Raw genomic sequence first — 19,666 nt, 5'->3', positions numbered from 1 at the left:
AGACACTAGAGAGCAAACACCCCTACACGCTCTCCAAGCAGTCAGCAGGAAAATCTGGACACGTTTCTTCATCTCCTGAACTTTGACCCTCTTGCTCAACGTTTGCGCAAAATTTTGAATATTGATGAATAATTGGTTTCCTTAAAGAAACAAAACATTTGACGTTTTTCCACCAAATACTGCGGTCGACTCTCTGCACCTCAGACCATGTGACGTGTCTTCTTCTTGGGTCAGAACAGCCTAAGAAGTTACTGCTAAATGATGTAGTAGGACATGTTGCATGTGACATACATGTATCTGGACGTCTTTTTCTGAAATACTAAATAGTACGAACAGAGTTTAAGAGTTTAAGTTTAAGTTTTATTATAAAAAACAGTAATTGATAGAATATGTGACACATTTTAATCTCTGACAATACAACTTCTTCGCCGTTTTTGGTATCAAACCTGTGATTTCTCCACTTTACAGGTTTCATTGCTGCCCGACTCTTGAACCACAACATATTCATATCTTCAAACCACACATATCAGCTTTTACAGGGTGTTACGAGGCCGCGTACAACCGTTATTTACACTTCCTACACACACACTCGGCCTGAAATCTGCACATGCAGCCAAAAATTGTTGCTGGAATTTATAGTGGCCCCTCCTGGCACACGTAAAAACATATTTCCTGCGTTATAATGAGAGTTTGAGCCAAGTTTCATGTTTATTGGACCTGTGCTGCAGTGTTAGAGGTTTTTCTGTTGGCTCTGCACACTTGTAAAAGCCTTAATGCGCACTCCCTGGTAGAGCTCAGCCCCACACGGGCGCTTTTCCCTCTCATGTTGAAAGTGATCCGCCGGGCTCCCGGGGGCTCACATCCTGCCTGCACAGTCCGATTGGTTGGCCTCAACCTGGAGACATGTGGCTCTGTTTAGAGGCGTGCTGGCTTACCGTCCCTCCACCCTGCACCCCTGCTTGGATAATGTTGCCAAAGTCCCACAGGGGAGCACAGTTTATCCTGCTCTGCTGACTCACCTGACCGAGAAACAACTACAAGGAACAGTAGACACATCACCCCTGTTTTCAGGAGGAAAAACTAGTTTAAATCCTCTCTTCAGTGAGAAATAATCGAAATATTTGTAGGAATTTTGAATCCTAACAGGCTAACAGGACGATCCCTGTGTGGAGATTCATGCTAAGATAACATGCTAATACAACGTGTGGTTGTTAAATTAGACAAAATTAGACTTTGTATTTAGGCGTCATGCTAGAATATGTTTACATGCTGTAATGCTCAAAAAACAAAAAGTTTTTCTCCACACTGTGCTTGCTGCTCTTCTCACCCTCTTTCTAGATGCAACGTTCTATTTTTATTTTTATTTTTTGAGAGTCACAATCCCTGCAAAACGCCTCATTTCACATCTATACACGCATACATCTATGGGAAACACATTAGGCATCACAAGTGGGACCAAAACATTTACTGAAACATGGAGCAGGAGAAAAAGAGAAAGAACAGTGTTTTGTCGTAGTTTGGGGGTTTGTAGACACTAATTTATGTTGAAAAGACATTAAAAAGTGTGTTTTGCATAATATGAGACCTCAAACAGCAGAAAACCTACATCCAGTAATAGATGTATGTCTGAAACCAACAGGCTGACGTCCGTGCATTCATTCTTCGAATAACTACAATAATAACTGTCTTTATGTGAATGATTGCAACACTAATACCCTCAAGAGAAAACGTCACAGACCACGCATGGCTCCACAGAACTGAGGAGGAACTGGTGCGTCTGTGAGTAATAAACAGTGACGTGATACAAGAGGAGACGGCACCAAAGTTCAAATGCCTGAAGTCCATTTCGCAGGAGGGGTGCAGAAGTAAACTGCTGGGAGTTTGTTAGCTGGGAAACAATGGCATCAACAAGTGTTTGTTTTTTCCCCCCTGTTGTTATTGTGTATTTCTAATCACACATTGTCCCAAAGATCCACACATGCAGGATTTATTCATACAGGAGATGTGAGCAGAGGCAGAACTATTTTGTTTAAAGCTTCGTCAGTCCGTCATCATCACATGAAACCTTTCAGATAAGTTTAGAAACATCCCAAAAACTGAAGAAGTCCAGCTGCCCTTTACTTAGACAGAAGACATTAGATGGATGAATGAGACTCTCCCTTGGAATACACACAGAGATACACAGTGTTTGGTTGTCTGTTTGCATTGTTGTTAACAATTAAAGTCTGTTGAACCCTGTAGGAAAGATTATGGGTGTAACACGCCGGCTTGGAGTTTCCTCCAACGTCATTTATCATTTATCATGGGGGCCAGAGCAGCATTCCTGCAGCTTGACTTTACTTGATTTCCCTTTTCTGTCTGTTACTCAGGGTGAGTCCAGGCTTAGTCCTTCAGTCCTACTCACTCTTGTCTAGAAACAATTGGTTAAACAATAGTCTATACACCACAAAACTATCAGGAAATGTTTCTCCACAGGAGCTTGATTACACACAACGAGCCACAGTAATTGTTCACCGTGAAAGAAATCATTGTGGTTTAGTGTAAAAACAAAACCCACAATCTTAAACTTGAAGAGTGGATCAGCTGAGAAAAGGTTCCCTGTTGAGTTAAAGTGGCTTAATTCAGTCCACAGGAGTCGTATAGTTGGCTGTCTTGTGTGTGTAATGTGCCTCCTGAGCTCTAGGGGGCGTATCAGTGTCTGATTATGCTCTTAGTATTGTGTGGACAATCGTAGAATTAAACGAGTGCACGGCTACACAGTTTCACCGCAGTAAGCAGCTAGTAGGCGCTAAAGTGTAGGACTTGGTCACTACGCTGTCGGAGATCATCTAAACCTGCACTGACTGATTTTTAATTTATCTATTTGTGTATTTCTGCCACTTTGGGGAACATTAACACTGACATATTATCACCTGATAACGTTGATATGGCGATCATGTTTATTATTTACACACCCAGCAGACGCAGAGAAACACGAACACTCACTTTGAATCGTGTTTCTGCCTCTTTTAGCTCTGATTTTGGTCTCCACCAACTCAAAAAAAATGTCTCTTTAGCCACTAGATGCTCCTTTTTGCCCGTCAGCTGTGAAAAGCTGAGCAGCAGCACAGGAGGCTTTTACAAGGTTGATGAGAGCAGTGGGAGTGAAGCAAAACAGGAAAATTGTGCCAAAACAAGAGGCTAAAATGCTCCGTTGAGTGCAGACGAACTGTGGAGTTGGACCATGTTGTATATTTGGATCAATTTGTTATTTGTACAGGCAGAGCAAAGCTTTAAGCTCACATGCTGATGTTGCTAACATGTGGCACTAAACTCAAAGTACAGCTGAATGTTGTGTATTGTGGTCATAAAATACAGACCTGGTGATGACGCGAGATGAAAAATGATGGGATCTTAAGGAGGACGTGAATGTCTGTGCAAAAATTGAGACATTTCACTCAAAACCACAAATGCAAACCTCCTGGTGGTGGACCGGCTGACCTAAAAAAGGTACTGCAGCATTCATACGACACCTAACCAGACAATGCCAATGTAAACTAGTGCGTTATGATGATTCAGTCGTATTTCCATCTGTTTCAAGTCAGGAAACCGTCTTGGGGAGTATCTCAGTGGAGGCAGATCTGCATGTTTGACCTGTGTGTGTGTGTGTGATTGGCTGTGCCTTGCTCCATGATCTCCAGGCTCACTGACTGGCAAACTGAGAGCAGACAGCATCCTATTATTCATCCACAGTAATCCCACTGCTCCCACACAACGCTCAATATCCCGATTTATCGCCGAGGACCATGGGAAAGGTCAGAGTTTGCCGGCACACTTAATTCTACGTGTTTTCTCCATTAAACTGTCGGTTGTTGTTGTTGTTGCATCTCTAGTTGTTGCACAGCTGTCGTGCTTCAAGTGTGTGTGTGTGTGGAAACGTCGAGGAGGGCAGCAGACCCAAAGTGCAAACAGGACACACACTCAGGACAATGGTATCATACATCCTGCATCTGCTGTTTCTGCAAAAGAAAGAAGGCACATTTAACCCTAATTGCTTTGAGGTCTATCCAAGAACATTGTGTTTGAGAGTCCAGGTTGATTCAGTTTCGAGTTAAGCTGTTTGAGTTAAGATCTTGGACCTGTGGCTGTGTGGTAAACACAACATCATGCCAAACGGCCCATTTTATTGTCCATGAACATGCTGAAGAGTTTATACAACGAAGGTTTGAGCTGCACTTTGACAGGATTGTGAATATTTCTCTTAGAAGGTAACCTGGATGTTTACTGGTCCTGTTGATCCAAAAGAAAAAGCAGCTGTTCTGAGTTACCTCTGGTGGGATGAAGCAGGTAGTTTTGGTTTTATTTGTCCAGATTTTGAGATATTTGTCTCTTAGATTTCTGTTGCAGGATACAACTGTCTCCCTGTAGCCAAGATACTGAGGCAATGAGTTCAGCTTCCTCCAGTGAAACTCCCACACAAAGAAATGTTTGACTCACGACTAAGAGCAGAATATTTTCCTCCTGTAGTCGTGCCGGTGGAGCGTCTCTGCAGGGAGGGCGATCTGTTGGTCCGACACTTTAATCCAGATTTTAAACTCTTTGCACAGATTTCACCACCAGATTTCCCAGATGATGTGTTCTCAAGAGTTTGTTGGTCCTGCGACCTTTCGTCGAGCGTCGTCAACTTTTCCAGTTCTTTAGTGATGATTAGCTCATGCTAGCATGCTAATATGCTAATCTGGTGTAACATCAGGTTCTTTACATGGTGGTTGGATCAGTCTTAATGACAAGAGATAACTTCCCCAAAGCATTTTCCTTATTTATCTATATTTCACATCAGCTTTTTTATTCAGTTTTTTTTAACAATCTGCAAGTGTGCTCACTTTTGTACTGGTTTCTCTGACTTTTGTTATTTATCATTTGTCCATTTTACTGTTTGTCAGTTGTCTGTGGGAGCTAACGGACACCTGAATGTCTGCTAGAGGATGAATGAAGGATCTATCTGTCTGTTACTGCTCTTCCCATGCCACGTCGGGTCTCTCTCTTAATTAAAGAGTTTGGACTTGACCTCCTCTTTATGGAAAACGTCTTGAGATAACACGGTTATGAATTGGCGCTACTGTATATAGATTATGATTGATTGAATGATTGATTGATTGATTGAATGTGAGGAAAACTACAGAGGTAGATTCAGGAGAATATACGATAGCAGTGAGATTTATAGATATTCACTGCTCCAAATGTCAAAAACTGAAAACCTGGACCCATAAAATCAAAACTTTCTGGCTGGAAACCACCAAAGATAAGAGAGAATTATAGGATACTGGATGTGTTTTGTACTTTAAACGATCAATTAATAATATTATGCCCTCCATTACTGTTAACATACACTCAGTCTCCATCTTGTTATGATCAATACATCTGTTTACTCCTTGCAGACATTACAGTTTGTGTTCTGGAGCAGAAGAATTAGATTCTTAATGTTAATGTGTTTTATTTCTATGTATTCTGACGGTGTATTGGTGTATACAATTATAATAACTGATCGATCTATCAATCACTGAGGCTTTTAACAAACATTTCATGAAACCAACAGGCCAAGATGTTTGTCAGACCTTTGTTTGTCACAGCAGGTGCAGCAGAAAACTTGTTTTCTCCGTCTTCTCACTTTCTTTTCCCAGAGTGTTTGTGTCTGGTGTGACTAAGCCACACGTTCTGGTCAAAGGTTTTTTGATCTCAGCGTGACTAAACTGTGATAAACACAGGTTGATATTCCTGCGTGACTCAAAGGCCGGTCACAGAGGAGAGGAAAAGTGACTGAGGTCTGCTTCCAATTAAGGAGCCACAAATACTTCCCGTCGGCCTCCTCTGATTCTATCTCCGCTCGTCCCATAAACAAGAGAGCAAAGCAGGAAAAGACTCTGAGAGGAAACCGTGATGCTTTGTTTTGTCTTTGAAAGCTGCAGCAGCATTTTGCCTGCACGTAGACAGATCTGAAGTCTGATCGACGGTCATGACCCCTCCTCTCCCCGAGGAAGAGGAGCGTCCACTACCGGCTGTTTCTGTTTTTGAGGTGATCCCTCGCTGGGAAAATAAATAGAGTTGCGTCGCATTTGACCTCCCAGATCACTTTCCTGGAGCCGAGAAAGCCACTGTGGAAGAATACTTACTTACTTAAAGTAATAAAGTATTAGCATGACAATAAAACTAAATCATTTCTGTCCTGTTTTGGGGAAATCTGTCTGTAAAGCACCACGTGTGAGATGTGTTTCAGTCCTTCTGTCCTGTTCAGAGACTTCCTGGACTTTCTAGTGATGATAAACACAAAATCTGACTTTTCAGGAAGTTTTATGGCATTGAAGTGATTATACTGATAAAGATATATGGATTTTTTTCTTCAAATTTCTTGTTTATGAATGTCTAACTATACTATATTAAGATTTTAGAGGTGTGTGTTGATTTTAAGCCTTTCAGAAAACACATTTTAACCCGTCACGTCTTCGGTCTTTTCCAGACTCCAGGAAACAGAAAGCTTAAGTCACATCATGAGCCACCAGGAGCTTCCAATATTGATCACATGAGAAAGACTTCAAAAGTAACAAGATTAACAGTAAGATTAACATGATGTTTACTACAAGGGAAATATAATAAGAATAAAATAATAATGGAAATAAATAGATAACATTGTTGATGACATGATACTTTTCTTACATGTAAAATAAATAAATGCATAAAATCGCAGGTAAAAATCTAAATATTAAAACAATCACATATATTATATTACTGCATTATGATTAGTGTTATAATCTTTAGTTTATATACTGCTGGAAACTCAACCTATAATAACACACTATGATTTATTAGTTGATCTATAATTTGTGTTAATAATCTAAAACCTGCCTAAAATACCTGAAGTTATCAAGTAAACACAATAAAGTAACACACAGATCCTGAAGGTCTTTTCTTAATTATTTAGTTATTTTATCTTCACTATGAGCTGTTTAATTATTATGTTATTATTATTTGTGAGAAACATATCGTGAAGATTTCTTGTCCACAATGTTATCTGTTTATTCTCATTATTTCATCAAAAACATTTCAAGCTCTTTCTGATTATGAAAGTTGCAAAATGTATAAAATCAGTAATCATAAGGTATAAATAAAGTTGTTATAGATAATATTATAAGTAATAATACTTCTTTTGTCTGTGCGCTTCTCTTCAGCTCATCAGTTATGTAGCAAGCTGCTCTTGTTCATTAAAACAGCGAGCAAACACAACTGTCACCCACATAAACACGGTCTAGACAGCTCCAGATAGGAGATAAAAAGGCTGCAGACGACCTCTGGGGTTTCCTGTGGCTGCACACGGAGCCTCAGTTAAATAAGCAAATTCTCTATAATAAATCCAAGCAGACCGACTGCAGGCTGATCTGGTGAAACAGCAGCTGGAGCCTCACTGTTGAGTCCTCTATTCCACCAGAACAAAAATATATAGACGAAACATCAGTTAGTATTTAAGCAAACACTTGCTTTGCAGCCTGGAGGAGCTTCTTCAGAGTTCAAGTTACACAGCATAAACACTTGACGGTGTTTAAAGAGCTTCTCATGTGATTCAGGGCGGCGTTTAAATCAAACACAAACACAAATGTGACCCAACGTGACGCTTCGTTATTAAAGTAAGAGCTCTTTCTGTGTGAATGTTTGGCTGAGCATCCGTGAGATTGAGGGTTTTTTCCCCCCGTCTGAAGTAAAACAGACGCAACTTCCTGTACCACCCCGGACAGCAGATTAGCTTCTGTGGATGTGTTTGTCTCTCCCCGGGGGGAGGATGGGGGAGGAGGGTCTGAGTCACACGGCTTTCGTTAGACAGTTAATGTACAGTAACGCTCCTCATGCTGAGCAGCACTTTCTCAATCTTAAAGCCTCCATCCAAATGGAAAAACACAGGCCGGAGAAAGCTGTCAAAATAAAAGCCTCATCAAGTGTAACAGTGACAGAGAGTCTCTTATCGACTTTATTCTTCATTTTCATCACTTTATTTCTCTTAATTTCAAGTCTTAGCTTGTTTTACTGTTTTATTTTAAGGATTTATTAAATGAACAAAAAGCAGAGACGAGGAAACGAGTCACTGGCAGGCAGGTGGACAAGCTGATGGACGAGGAGTCAGGAAGAGACTAAATGTTTAGGCATCAAAGTTTCACAAAAAGTCACAAGAGAAATCAAACTGAGCGGCACTGTTGTCTTCACCGAGTTGACGGAACAATCTGGCATCAGAGCGAAGACACAGGTCCGGTTATATAGCAGAGTAGATGATGAGGGTGATGAGCAGCAGGTGTGTCTCGTCGATCAGCCATGAGAGGACACCCACACAGACAGAGTGGGGGGAAGGGAGTGAAGGCAGGGAACGTGCACAAAAACACAACATATATGACACAAACTGTTGAAAAGTTGTTGAAACTGATACTACACGACCCCAGCTTTGAACTCTTAAAATGTGTGACTATTCCTTTAAACTGTATTATTACATTGTCTTAAGATAAATGAAGCGCCGCAGGAGGCCACTGGACAGTCAGCCTGCTGACATCAGCCTCACAATTTCATTTGTTGGTTATATTTTGTTGTTTTTATATCTGAATCTGCAAATTTCAAATAAAACATCATTTGCATCTGTGTTTCGGAGTTCACTTCGGCCTTTTTTTTCGGAAGTTAAGTTGCAATAATTATCCAATAAATCAATTAGTGAATGCACAGAAAGTTAATCTGCAATTATTTCAATAATGGATTTATTGTTTAAATCATTTTAAAGCAAAATTCAGCCTCTCAAATGTGAGAATTTGCTGCTTTTCTCTGTTTTATCTCCTATGAAACTGATTATCTTTGGATTTTCTGTCGACATTCAAAGATGTCAACTGACTTTTTAAATGATTAACTAAAAAGAAAATGTCATCGTTGGACGCTTTGAATATAGACTCTGTGGCATTCAAGTGGTGAACGAATATTTTATTATGTGTATCAATCATTATGGACATTAGTGTTAATAATAAATATTCAGCCCTTATCTGCTCATTTCAGTTGCACATCAAATAACAAACAATACAGAATTAAATAATATATATAACTTCATTAAACAGTTTGAGGCACAGAAAAGTGTTTTTTCTTAATAATCAAGAGACAAATATCAGAAAACTACATTCAGTTTTATCTCATTCACTATCGTTAGGTTGCGTTTTATTGTACTATGATAGCGTGCTTAAAGGAACAGTTCGACATTTTGAGAAATGGGTTTATTTTCTGTCTTGCAGAGAGATAAATCGTCTAAATAGACACTTAGCTTAGCTTAGCTTAGCTTAGCACAAAGACTGGAAGCATCAAACACACAAATTTATACTTTGGCTAATTTGTGCTAAGCTAAACTAAGCTAAGCTAATTCATATTGGATGTACTGACGCAATCTTCTCTCTTCAAGAAAGCTACGACCATCAAATTAGCTAAAATCCTGTGTGTCTAACTACAGAAAACTGGCCAAACTCCTCACAAACACTCTAAACATTATGTTATATACAGTGTGAAATATAATTTTACTTCATAATGAGGAGAAAGGACACAAATGATGCCTCACACAGTGTAAAAGTGTAAAAAAATGAATCCGGTAAAAAATATTGCTTCCAAAATAACATCACAGGATGAGAAAAGTTACAAATGAGCTTGACTTCGTAGCCAAATATTATTATTATTATTATTATTATTATCATTATCATTATTATTATTACTTTAGGAGCAAGCTAGGTTGTATGAAAGTGGATCCCAGTGTAGCCCACACTGCATTACAGCACTGGATTTCATATTCATGTCTTTATTTATTTAAAAAAAACAAACAGTATGCATATTGTACTTCTAAATCACAGTTATTAATTTCAGTGCTTAGTCCAGCTATCAACTTCAACATCCCTACAGGGTACTGAGACATTTTCATGTCGATTTTAACAGACATTGCGTCCAAGTGGAGCACCGCTGACCTGGAATTAATAGACTACAGAAAACATAGCCTGCTGTTTAAAATGTCCAGGTTAGTTTGTATAATTAGAAGGAAATAAAATGTATTTCTTAGTGTCAACAATCACAGATACAAGATACAATCACACAAATAAAGGGACGTTTAAAGTGCAAACTACTTAAAAGGGTAAAGGGATGGCTTTATCTTCACAGATACTTCATCTGATCACACTTCATCGACCATGAATAGAGCATTTTGTTCCATGACCTTTTGTAGTGTTGTGTCTTTATTTTTAGCTTAAAGGAAAATCCCACCCTCAGATAGTCTTACACTGAATGTCACTGAGTGCAGGGAAACCTTCATTTAACCTTCAAATATGCTCATTCGCTTTCATTCTGAAACTTAAATGAGAATCTCGTGTCTTTTTCGGTAAATATGAAGCTACAGATGGCAGCTGGTTAGCTTGGTTTAGCTTAGCATAAAGACTGGAAACGGATGGAAACAGCTAGCTTAGCTATTGTCCACAAAACTCATCATATCTTGTGCATTTTATTATCAAACAAACAAGATTTAACATGTTAATCATTGAGGTTTGGAGGTGTCCTTTGGACAGAGCTAAGCTAGCTGTCTCCCCCAGCTGTTTCAAATCTTTATGCTAAGCTAAGCTAATTAGCTGCTGCCCATAGAGTCATATTTAGCATACAGACACAACAGTGATATCAATCTTCTCTGTTAACTTTCACCAAGAAAGAAAATAAGCTTACAGTCCATAAAGTTAAAATATTTTTCAACATCTCAGTCTGGTCCTTCTAGAGTAAAATGCTCGACAGTGCTGAAGAGCTTTAGTGTGGAAATATTTCCTTTTACATTCAATAAACCGATGGTTAGCATGTGACTTGATGTTAAAAACCAAGCCAGGCTTTTAAGTTGCAGTTCCTGAAATGAAAAGTCCATTTAAAAAGTCCTAACTTCTCTTTTGAAGTCATAGTACAAGGAGAAAATACTTTCCACAAATAGTTCTGGTTTCAAAAGTCTATTGTATTGTCTTCATTTTGGAGATATTGTGGCACGGGGTTTCTCGAGTCGGCCGTTATCACAGTGCTTCTTGCACGTCCCATCTCGGCTTCACTCGGGCCTATTCTCCTTTCAGTCGCTCTAGTAGCACAGCTGGTAGTGGCAAACCCAAAATTAAGGCTTCAAAATTGTTCCTTCAGAAGACTCTGGGCGGCATCACGGACACGACACTCGTGTTTTCCTTTGGGTGAACCCCCCAAAAAGTTGTCTCATATATAATATTCCTACATCTGTCCATTCACATTATGCATTGAAGCTTCGGTTGTGCTTTCGTTTCCTCGAGTGGAAACACTTAACCAGCAGCCCCAGCACGATCATCACAACTAACGCCATCACCACAATGGCAATAACATAGTTCTTAATGCCCGGTTTGTGACACATCTCCTCGGTCACCTTCTCGATATTGACCGGCTCCAGATGCTCCTCGTGAACGCAGGTCACAGTCTCGATGTCGGGGACAACCACCGCCGAGCGCTGCACCATGTGGAGGAAGCCGAGGTTGCTGCAGCAGCTCAGAGGGTTGGAGCCCATGTAGAGGGTTTTCAGCGAGTGCTCCAGAGTGAGCATGGTGCTGTACTCCAGCGTCACCAGGTTGTTGTTCTGCAGGTTTAGGGACTCGATGGAGGACTCTTTGTTCCACGTGGGCAGAGTGGTCAACTGGTTGGTGGACAGGTCTACGTGTTTGAGGCTCCGCAGCGAGGACAGATCTGTGTTTAGACTGGAAAGGTTGTTTTCCCGCAGGAGGAGGTGAACCAGGGAACGCTCCAGACCAGAGAGGGCGTCTTTGTCCATGTCCAAGCCCGGGTTCAGGGATAAGTCCAGGACTTTCAGAGGGGTGTCGGCAAACGCCTTCGCAGGTAGAGTCCTCAGGTTGTTATCGGAGAGGTACAGGAACTGCAGGTTCGGTACGGAAGAGAAGGAAACACAGTCTGGAGGATCCTGGTGGTTTTGGTCGGAGGCGCAGATTTTCAGATTGTTCTGCTGCAGCTGCAGGTGTTTGATGCTTGGAAGTCTTTGAAATATTTGGTGGTCCAAAGTGCTGAGCTCATTTCCTTGCAAGAAAAGCTCCTCCAACGACGGCAGAGTGTTTTCCCCAAACGTGAGACTCTGCAGCGCGTTATAGCTGAGATCGACGATCTTCACCGTCTGTAGAAGGCTTTCATTGGTGATAGAGAACGAGCTGATACAGTTATTGCTCACGTTCAGGACCTGAAGTGATCCCATACAGTAAAAAAAGTACTCCGGTATGTTTTTCAGCTGGTTGTAACTCATGTCCAGGTATCTCAGGTAATGAAAGAAAACACCCGTCTCTTTTTCAGGATTCCCTTCGACGTTGACGCTCTGGAGTTGGTTTCGTGAAACGTCCAGGTGTTCGAGGATGTTGTTCCTCGGCAGAAGAGGAAAGTACGGCATTTTGTTTTCACTCAGATCAAGATAGAGAAGTTTATACAGTTCTGCTGGTCTCGTGCTTTGGAAACCCTCCATGCTGTTCTTGCTCAGATTGAGCACTTTTAAATTAAGCAGATTGAAGTCTGTGATGCACGTGATTGAGTTCTTGGACAAATCAAGTTCAGTCAGACGATCCAGGGAGTCGAAAGCTCCGTCTTCGATCTCCAAGATGACGTTATTGTGGAGGCTGATTTTCGTCAGGGACAAGGCTCCACTGAAAGCATTTTGTGCTATTTTGGTGATGCTGTTGCTGTTGAGTGAAAGGTTTGCCAGCGACGGAGAATCAGCCAGGAAATAGTCAGACATTCCTGTGTACAGCCCGTTGCTCGAAAGATCAAGTGACTGTACAGCTGTAAGAGGCCCAATGTTGATTTTGGAGAGAGCAAAAACATTCAAATGATTCCTGGACAGATCCAGGACCTTCAGATCAGTCATGTCTTTGAAGAGCCCCGGCTGGATGAAGTGGATCTTGTTAGAGTGCAGATTCAGATGATGGAAGCCGGTGTGGTACGCTAGAGTTTCCCGGGTGAGATTTTGCACCTGGTTGCGGGACAGGTCCAGCATTTGGACGCCACGAGGAAGGTCGTCTGGGGCGCTTCTGAGGCTCAGATCGCTGCAAAACACATCCATCTGGACCTGAGAACAAAGACAAACACACAAGTCTGATTATGTCGGCACGCTGCCAGATAGCCTCACCATGAGACAATACAGACACAGTGTTTATTAAAGCGTCCGTGGATTTATGAGTCAGAGTATCTACGGCATCATCTTGGCAGCGACACAGCCCTCTGAGGCTTATGATGGTGAGCTGCTCTAATGAAAAGAAACTTTTTACGACGGACGTTTCTCTTCGAATTTATTCAGAAACTTAACTGCTATTCACCGACCGGTGCTGCAGCTCTCATTCTTGAGCTTTTCCACCAAGATAGCAGCTTTAAAAGAGAGATTTTCCAGCTTAAAGACCTCACACCTTTATCACAAGCCCACGCTTTTTCCTCACGCTCTCCCCCTTTTCCCTTAATAGATTCAAATATTTAAGTTATTAAGTGTACTTCATAATTGAAAACACATGGCCGGAGACCCCCCCACCCTTTTTTTTTTTCAACAACAGCTCATAAAACTGCCCCCTCCTGTGTTTTCTCTCTGAGGCATTTAGCTTCTTGGCATGTTTGTGGTATCGTAGAAGTGGCATTCCTCGCTGCTTACACGCCAGCCACAAACAAACAAACTGATTTATCCAAGAACTATTTGAAGGCAAAACATCTTGTATTTGTTTTCAGGCACCGAGGAACAAATCAGACGTACTTTTAAGAACATATCGTTAAAAACAGGATTATTTTTCTCTCTGACTTCTGCTGTGATCGGTGATTTACCCACTGCTGCGTGGAGCATAACTGTGTGTCATTAGTCACAGTAATACTGTAATAAATGACTAGCAGTCCTCTCCTTCCTAGCATGACTCCAGGGTGAGAGATGGGAGACAAAACCTACATATAAATCTTTATTTTGTTCAGAAATTGCACTGTGAGGTTCAGCCTGAAGGTAATATGAGTCTTCAGCAGTCTGAGTTAGACAAATCAAGTAGTTTCCCCCCACAGTTACAGTCTCTCTCACCTGCAGAGGAGGAAAAGTAACAAAGAGGGAATTATGCACTAAAAAGACTCGGTGGTTCTGTTTTCCATGTCAGGTCTGTCCATCCGGCTCTGACTGCTGCCCACCTGGAAAACATGTGTGCAGCAGAGCCCGATGCATCACCATGACGACTGCTGTCATCGCCAGCGGCCGCGCAACCAATCACAAAACCTCACTTCAGATCGGATCACGGGTTTGATTGGATCATTTTTTGGGTCAGCGTTGCTTTTCATGCATAACTTAAAGAACCTAAAGAACACTTAAAGAAAGGAGCTTTTGTTTTGTTTGACGAAAACAACATTTAAGATGTCCAACGTTTAAATAAAGAAATGTTGAATTAAAGTGCAATGACGTCAGAAGTCAGAATGACCTCTTCTTCTTTTGGGCAGGGTGGTGAACTAAAAATAGCCTCTGACCACATCATCATCAAAAAAAAAAGACAGAATAGAGAAGCAGAGCTGATCTTTGCTCCTGACTGATTTGTCTGGGTTCAACGTGAACACACAGCAGCTTTTGTTGAATAATCAAACTGAAACACACAACACGCCTCCAGTCTGTAGTCTGCAACTCTGCAACGGTGTTCAGGGAATAATCACTTTAAAAGGTACCAGCGGCCGTAAAAGTGTATTTCAAATACGGTGGTGAAGCTTTGCAATTAATCCACGGTCCACATGCAGATGGAGGGGGGGTGTACAGAGTCATGTGACTGCATCTTTAACAGGGATTTCGTCTATTTTTGCTGCTTATTTCTTTCATTTTGATCCAGAGGAAGATGTAGAGTGAGGAGGAACGGAAGTAAATCCTGTGGGAACCACTGGCCAAAGGTTTAAGTCGCCAACTCAACTGGACCTTTGTTTCTTCACATTATCATCTACTGTCTTGTCTAAACTGTACATATTTTATATCTCCTCCTGTTTATATCACTAATTTATTATTTAATGTTTGTATTGTTTTGTCCTGAACACTCTAATGTTGCTGCTGTAACGTTCTATTGTGGGACTAATTAAGGAATATCTCATCTTGTCTTATCTTATCTTTATCAGACAGAAAATGACTGCCCAGATTTATCCACCTCACATCACTGAGTGGTTTTCCATCACTGCACACAGTGTTTCAACCTGTGCCCAAAATGCTCCGGCACACAGGAAGTGATGCGCGCTACATTTCCAGTATGCTACATAATTGGAACAGGAACTGCAATTTGTACGAGAGGCCAAAACTTAAAACATGATTCAAGAGAAACTCCAAGGAAGGGATGTCACAGCCTGACACACTGCACGCACTGGAATGCAAAACTACTTCCAGTGAAGCCAAATGATGTTTCACTGTCACAGAACTGAAAGCCTGAGGGTCTGAGAGCGAAGAGCTAAGACGAATAAACCGGATCTGCTCAGGTCGAAAGCTCTCAAATAAACCTCGTGCCTGGAGACGAGCTGAGAATACCTCCAGCACCTGATGGATTGGGTGCCTCATCTCAGTTGCCGTGGGCAACCCGTGAAAATAAACTAACGACTGATGAACAAACCCACATTTATTCAGTATTTATTTAACTGGTAATGTGAGGACTGTGCCTGGATTTAAATGTCAAATTGTTACTGTTGAACCACCACTAGATGTGTGAGTGTGTGTGTGAGTGTGTGTGTGTTTATCAGGCGTTACTTACAACTTGGCATGCAGGGAGGTGGCGGGGAGGATGTGCGGATGCCGCCACGCAGCTGACCAACAGCGGGAAGAGCAGCTGGAAGGCGGCCATGGTGCTGCAGCACAGGGAGAGTCCAGAACACACGAGTTAGAAACACATGAGCGCAGGAAGCATGTTGGAGGTGATATGACTCGAAAAGGGAAGGAAGAGGGAAGTGGCCCTACCTACTGTGTGACATGCGGACCTATGACAGTGCTATTTATGCCCTGCTATACATCAGGGGCTTTTTCTTAGTCGTATGCTGCGACGTAAAGCCTCCTCTACTGTACTACGTCTTGTATTTATCTGCAGAGCTGCTCATACTGAGAGAGAGAATGACTAAGCAAAAGAAGCTGAAGGATTTCCGTGACTTCTGAGCAAATGTAAACCAATTCTGTAGGTTATTGTTTTGAAACAGAAAAAGCAGATATTGTTTTGTAGTGAGTCATCTTTTTACGAGACACCAGGTCTGTGCCTTGTTATTTTGCGGAAACTTGCTAAAATATTTCCTGATAGGTTCCCCTGAAGAAAACAGAAGAGCGTGCAACCCTGCAACCCTGCAGGGCAGACAATGTGGGAGTAATTAGCACTGCAGTAATGGCAAGTGAGAGACGTGGAAATTTAAAAAGAAAAGAGGCCACAAAGCTTTTCAGATAGCAAAAACAGGTTTTTTTAAATCAGAAAAGTCAGCAGCTCCTGCTCTGTAAAAACTCCTACTGTTCACTTTAGTGTTAAAAGTGACATTATTGTAGTTGCGCTCATTTAAAACCCTCCCAAAGCTCTCGTGAAAGACCTTCACACAACCACGGATCTGCTCTTTCATTCACTACAGACATTAATCTCTGCGCTCTCATGTGCTGCTTGTGAGTAAATGTTCGCTCTGAGCAGATGCAGAGCAGATGAAGAGCACTCGTAGCTGCACAATATCACCATCATTCACTGAGTGCTGCTGAAAAGCTTGTGAATTTGTTGGCAGTTGTCATTAAACCCTTTAAAAAGCTGCCACTGAGTTACTTTATACTTCGACTCCACTGCGTTTATTTGACAGCACAAATTATCACGTTAAAACACATGATGGGCTCATTAAATACGGTGCATCCTTAAAGATTAAAACAGTTTCCAACCTCTTTTCTCATAAAAACTGTGTTTTGTGAAATTTCACACGTCTATGAGCTTTTAACAGTCACTTCCTCTAAACGTCTCACATGGTTTCATTTAAGTTACAAACTCCAACTAGTTCAATTGATCTCATTTATCACAAAATATGAACTTTCTTCACTCTTCTCCCATTGATTATCTCACAGGTGATTATTGTGTGAGTGTCTGTGCTCGGTGGTCGTCGATATTATTGATTTGTGCTTCACTTGGAGTTTACCTGTAATGAAAATATGTGCAGTATAAAGAAAATTACCATCTTGTGACCCTGATTTCGAAGAAGACAGAGCTGATTATAAAGTATTTAAAAGTAGCTGAGACACATCAGCACTAACAATCTAATAATGTCAGATATGATATTGATAATGTATCAGTCACAGGGGACTTTTACACAGACTTTTTACTTAAAGTACATTTTTCCAAATACTCTTTACTTTCACTGCACATTTGAAGTGACTGTATTGGAGTATTTAAAGCAAAGAAAAGTTTCTAAATCATCTGTTTAACAAAGTTAAATAGTTTTTATAAGTAATCAAAAATCTTGTTTCCAGCATTGGCATCATTTTTCACACTTTTCCTGCCTGTTAACTGCTGATTTTCCACCTTGTTCAGTTCTATTTCTTTCAAAATCCTTTTCAGGCCAATAATGTACAAGTGAGAAAGTACTTAGAAAGAAGTAAAAGTACTAAAAACACAGAGGTTTTATCTCATGTATGTATTAACATCACATGTTTTTCATGTACAATCTTCTCTGCAGACTTCTGCTCATGAAGGAGTATTTTTTTACACTGTACACTGAGTGCAGCAATAAAACAAAAGTACTTCTTCCAGTTTGTAAACATGCACACATTCTCCAACCAGCAGCATCTGTTCCCACAGCCCAGTCCAGGGCTTCTTTTAAACCAAACCAAAGCGACAACAGACATTTACCTCACTTTCAGCTGATGACTAACGCTCGCAGTGCCTCCTGACCATGTTGATTTCACATCCTCAGCGCGCACACCCACCCACTCACTGATCAATAGTAACCGAGCGAACGCCACAAGCCAAACGCTCCCCTCAGCTGGCTCTTCCCTCCACATCGCACGGCTCAGGCTGCTGTCCAGCCATCACATCCTGTGAGAATATCCTGCATCGCTCGGCCCTCTTCCCCCCTCCCACTGCTCTCTGGGAAATGCCTTATAAGGGGGTTGGGGTTGTGAAGTCCAGTTTTATGCTCCACTTCAAGGAGACACAGCCCCCACAAACCAAAAATACCCTCTATTAATCCTCAAGTTTGGAGGATTTCTTCAGGATTTGTTTGGATGTTCTCACGCGCCAAATCTCCATTTGGAATTTGGGGCATTTTAATGAAACATAGTTCTCCATATGTTTGTTATCTTTAATTCCTTAAGGCAGCCTTTTAAGGGTAAATGCTTGAAAAGAGGGAGCATGTCGATGCTCCACGTGTCCACCCAGAGGGAACGAGAAGCAGCAGTTATTGATTTATTGGAAAAAAAACCACCCAGAAATGTGTCCACCCTTCAGACATTTGTGTGTGTTGGAGGCTTACATGTCCTTTTCAGTACTGTAAACAAACAAGTCTGTAATTATAATGAGTAACAGCAGTTCACATAGACACTCAGCTTTAGATGTCATCTGTCTGAATGCCTCAACCGGCTGGGAAAGTGAAAGAGTGAGTCTCTCTCCTCCTTTGGTGATAACTGTCCACGTGCTCACTGAAGCTCTGACTCCCTCAACGCTAGGATGAACTGTGAAAAAGCTTTTATTTTGGCGGTGTCATGAGCTACAGGCTATTTTTCTTTTTAAGTAGTTAAACGTCATTTATTTATTTCACACTGAACATACTGTTGAACAGAAACTTTTAGGTTTTCACAGGTTTGTGCTCTGATGTAAAATGGTGCTGCAGTTGCAAAGTGAATTTCTGGTCTTTTCGAACACTTTTCTAATTTACTTTCAGTCTTAAACAGCTTTGGGGGCTCATAGGGCAAAGTTAGAAATTCATTGTATGCTGAAACTTGTTTTAATCTGTGCGTATGACAATAAAACCATTGAATTAAATTCAGTTTTCAGATCTTCTACTTAGAGAAACAGAAATATCGAGGTGTCCAAATGCAGAAAGTTTTATCAGCTAAATGTTTTTAAAGCTGCAGTTATTGATTCAATTCAATACTTGTATAATATCACCATATAAAGTAGAACATGTTAGCCAGCTGTTGGTTATTTACGCACCGAAACAACACAGAAAAACATCCTTCATTTGTTTTTTTTTTAATCCACCTGATGAATGTTTACTCTCCTTTTAGTTCAGGTTTTAGGCTCCACCAGCTCCACAGGGGAAATTCCTGGATCTTTAAATTTTTCACACTGACTATCTTTCTTGCTTAAACTGTGTAAAAGAAGTGGATTTAGCCACCGTGACGCCCCCCACTGGTTTAAGGACCGAAGTTTTGAAGCTTCAAATTTGGTTTCATGGCCGTCGCCATCTTGGTTTTGGAGCCAGACGTAACATTAATTCCACGAAGACCAATTGGTTCTTCACAATATAGTCCTGCCCTAAACATACCGTTTTATTTAAATATATACAGAGAAATATTATTACTAAGTGTGAAAAATTAAAAGTTCTCATTACACAGTAAAATGTCCCCTTATTCATTTTTATCATCAGTTATTTTATGTTGTAATCAGTTGAATTAATCATT

At 40.9% G+C, this 19,666-nt stretch overlaps 1 protein-coding gene across 1 annotated transcript; it reads right to left on the bottom strand.

Annotated features, from left to right (window-relative positions):
* Nucleotides 1-10,783: 10,783 nt before the first annotated feature.
* On the bottom strand, nt 10,784-18,099 carry lrrc32 (leucine rich repeat containing 32). The gene is given in 4 exon segments (XM_070843513.1): nt 10,784-13,132; nt 15,792-15,885; nt 17,895-18,004; nt 18,007-18,099. Coding segments are annotated over 4 exon segments (2,139 nt in total). The 3' UTR covers nt 10,784-11,290.
* Between the last annotated feature and the right edge of the window lie 1,567 nt (nt 18,100-19,666).

The sequence above is a fragment of the Pempheris klunzingeri genome, chromosome 14, assembly GCF_042242105.1.
Source record: "Pempheris klunzingeri isolate RE-2024b chromosome 14, fPemKlu1.hap1, whole genome shotgun sequence".
Lineage (NCBI taxonomy): Eukaryota > Metazoa > Chordata > Actinopteri > Acropomatiformes > Pempheridae > Pempheris > Pempheris klunzingeri.
This window is presented reverse-complemented; position numbering and strand designations above follow the sequence as displayed.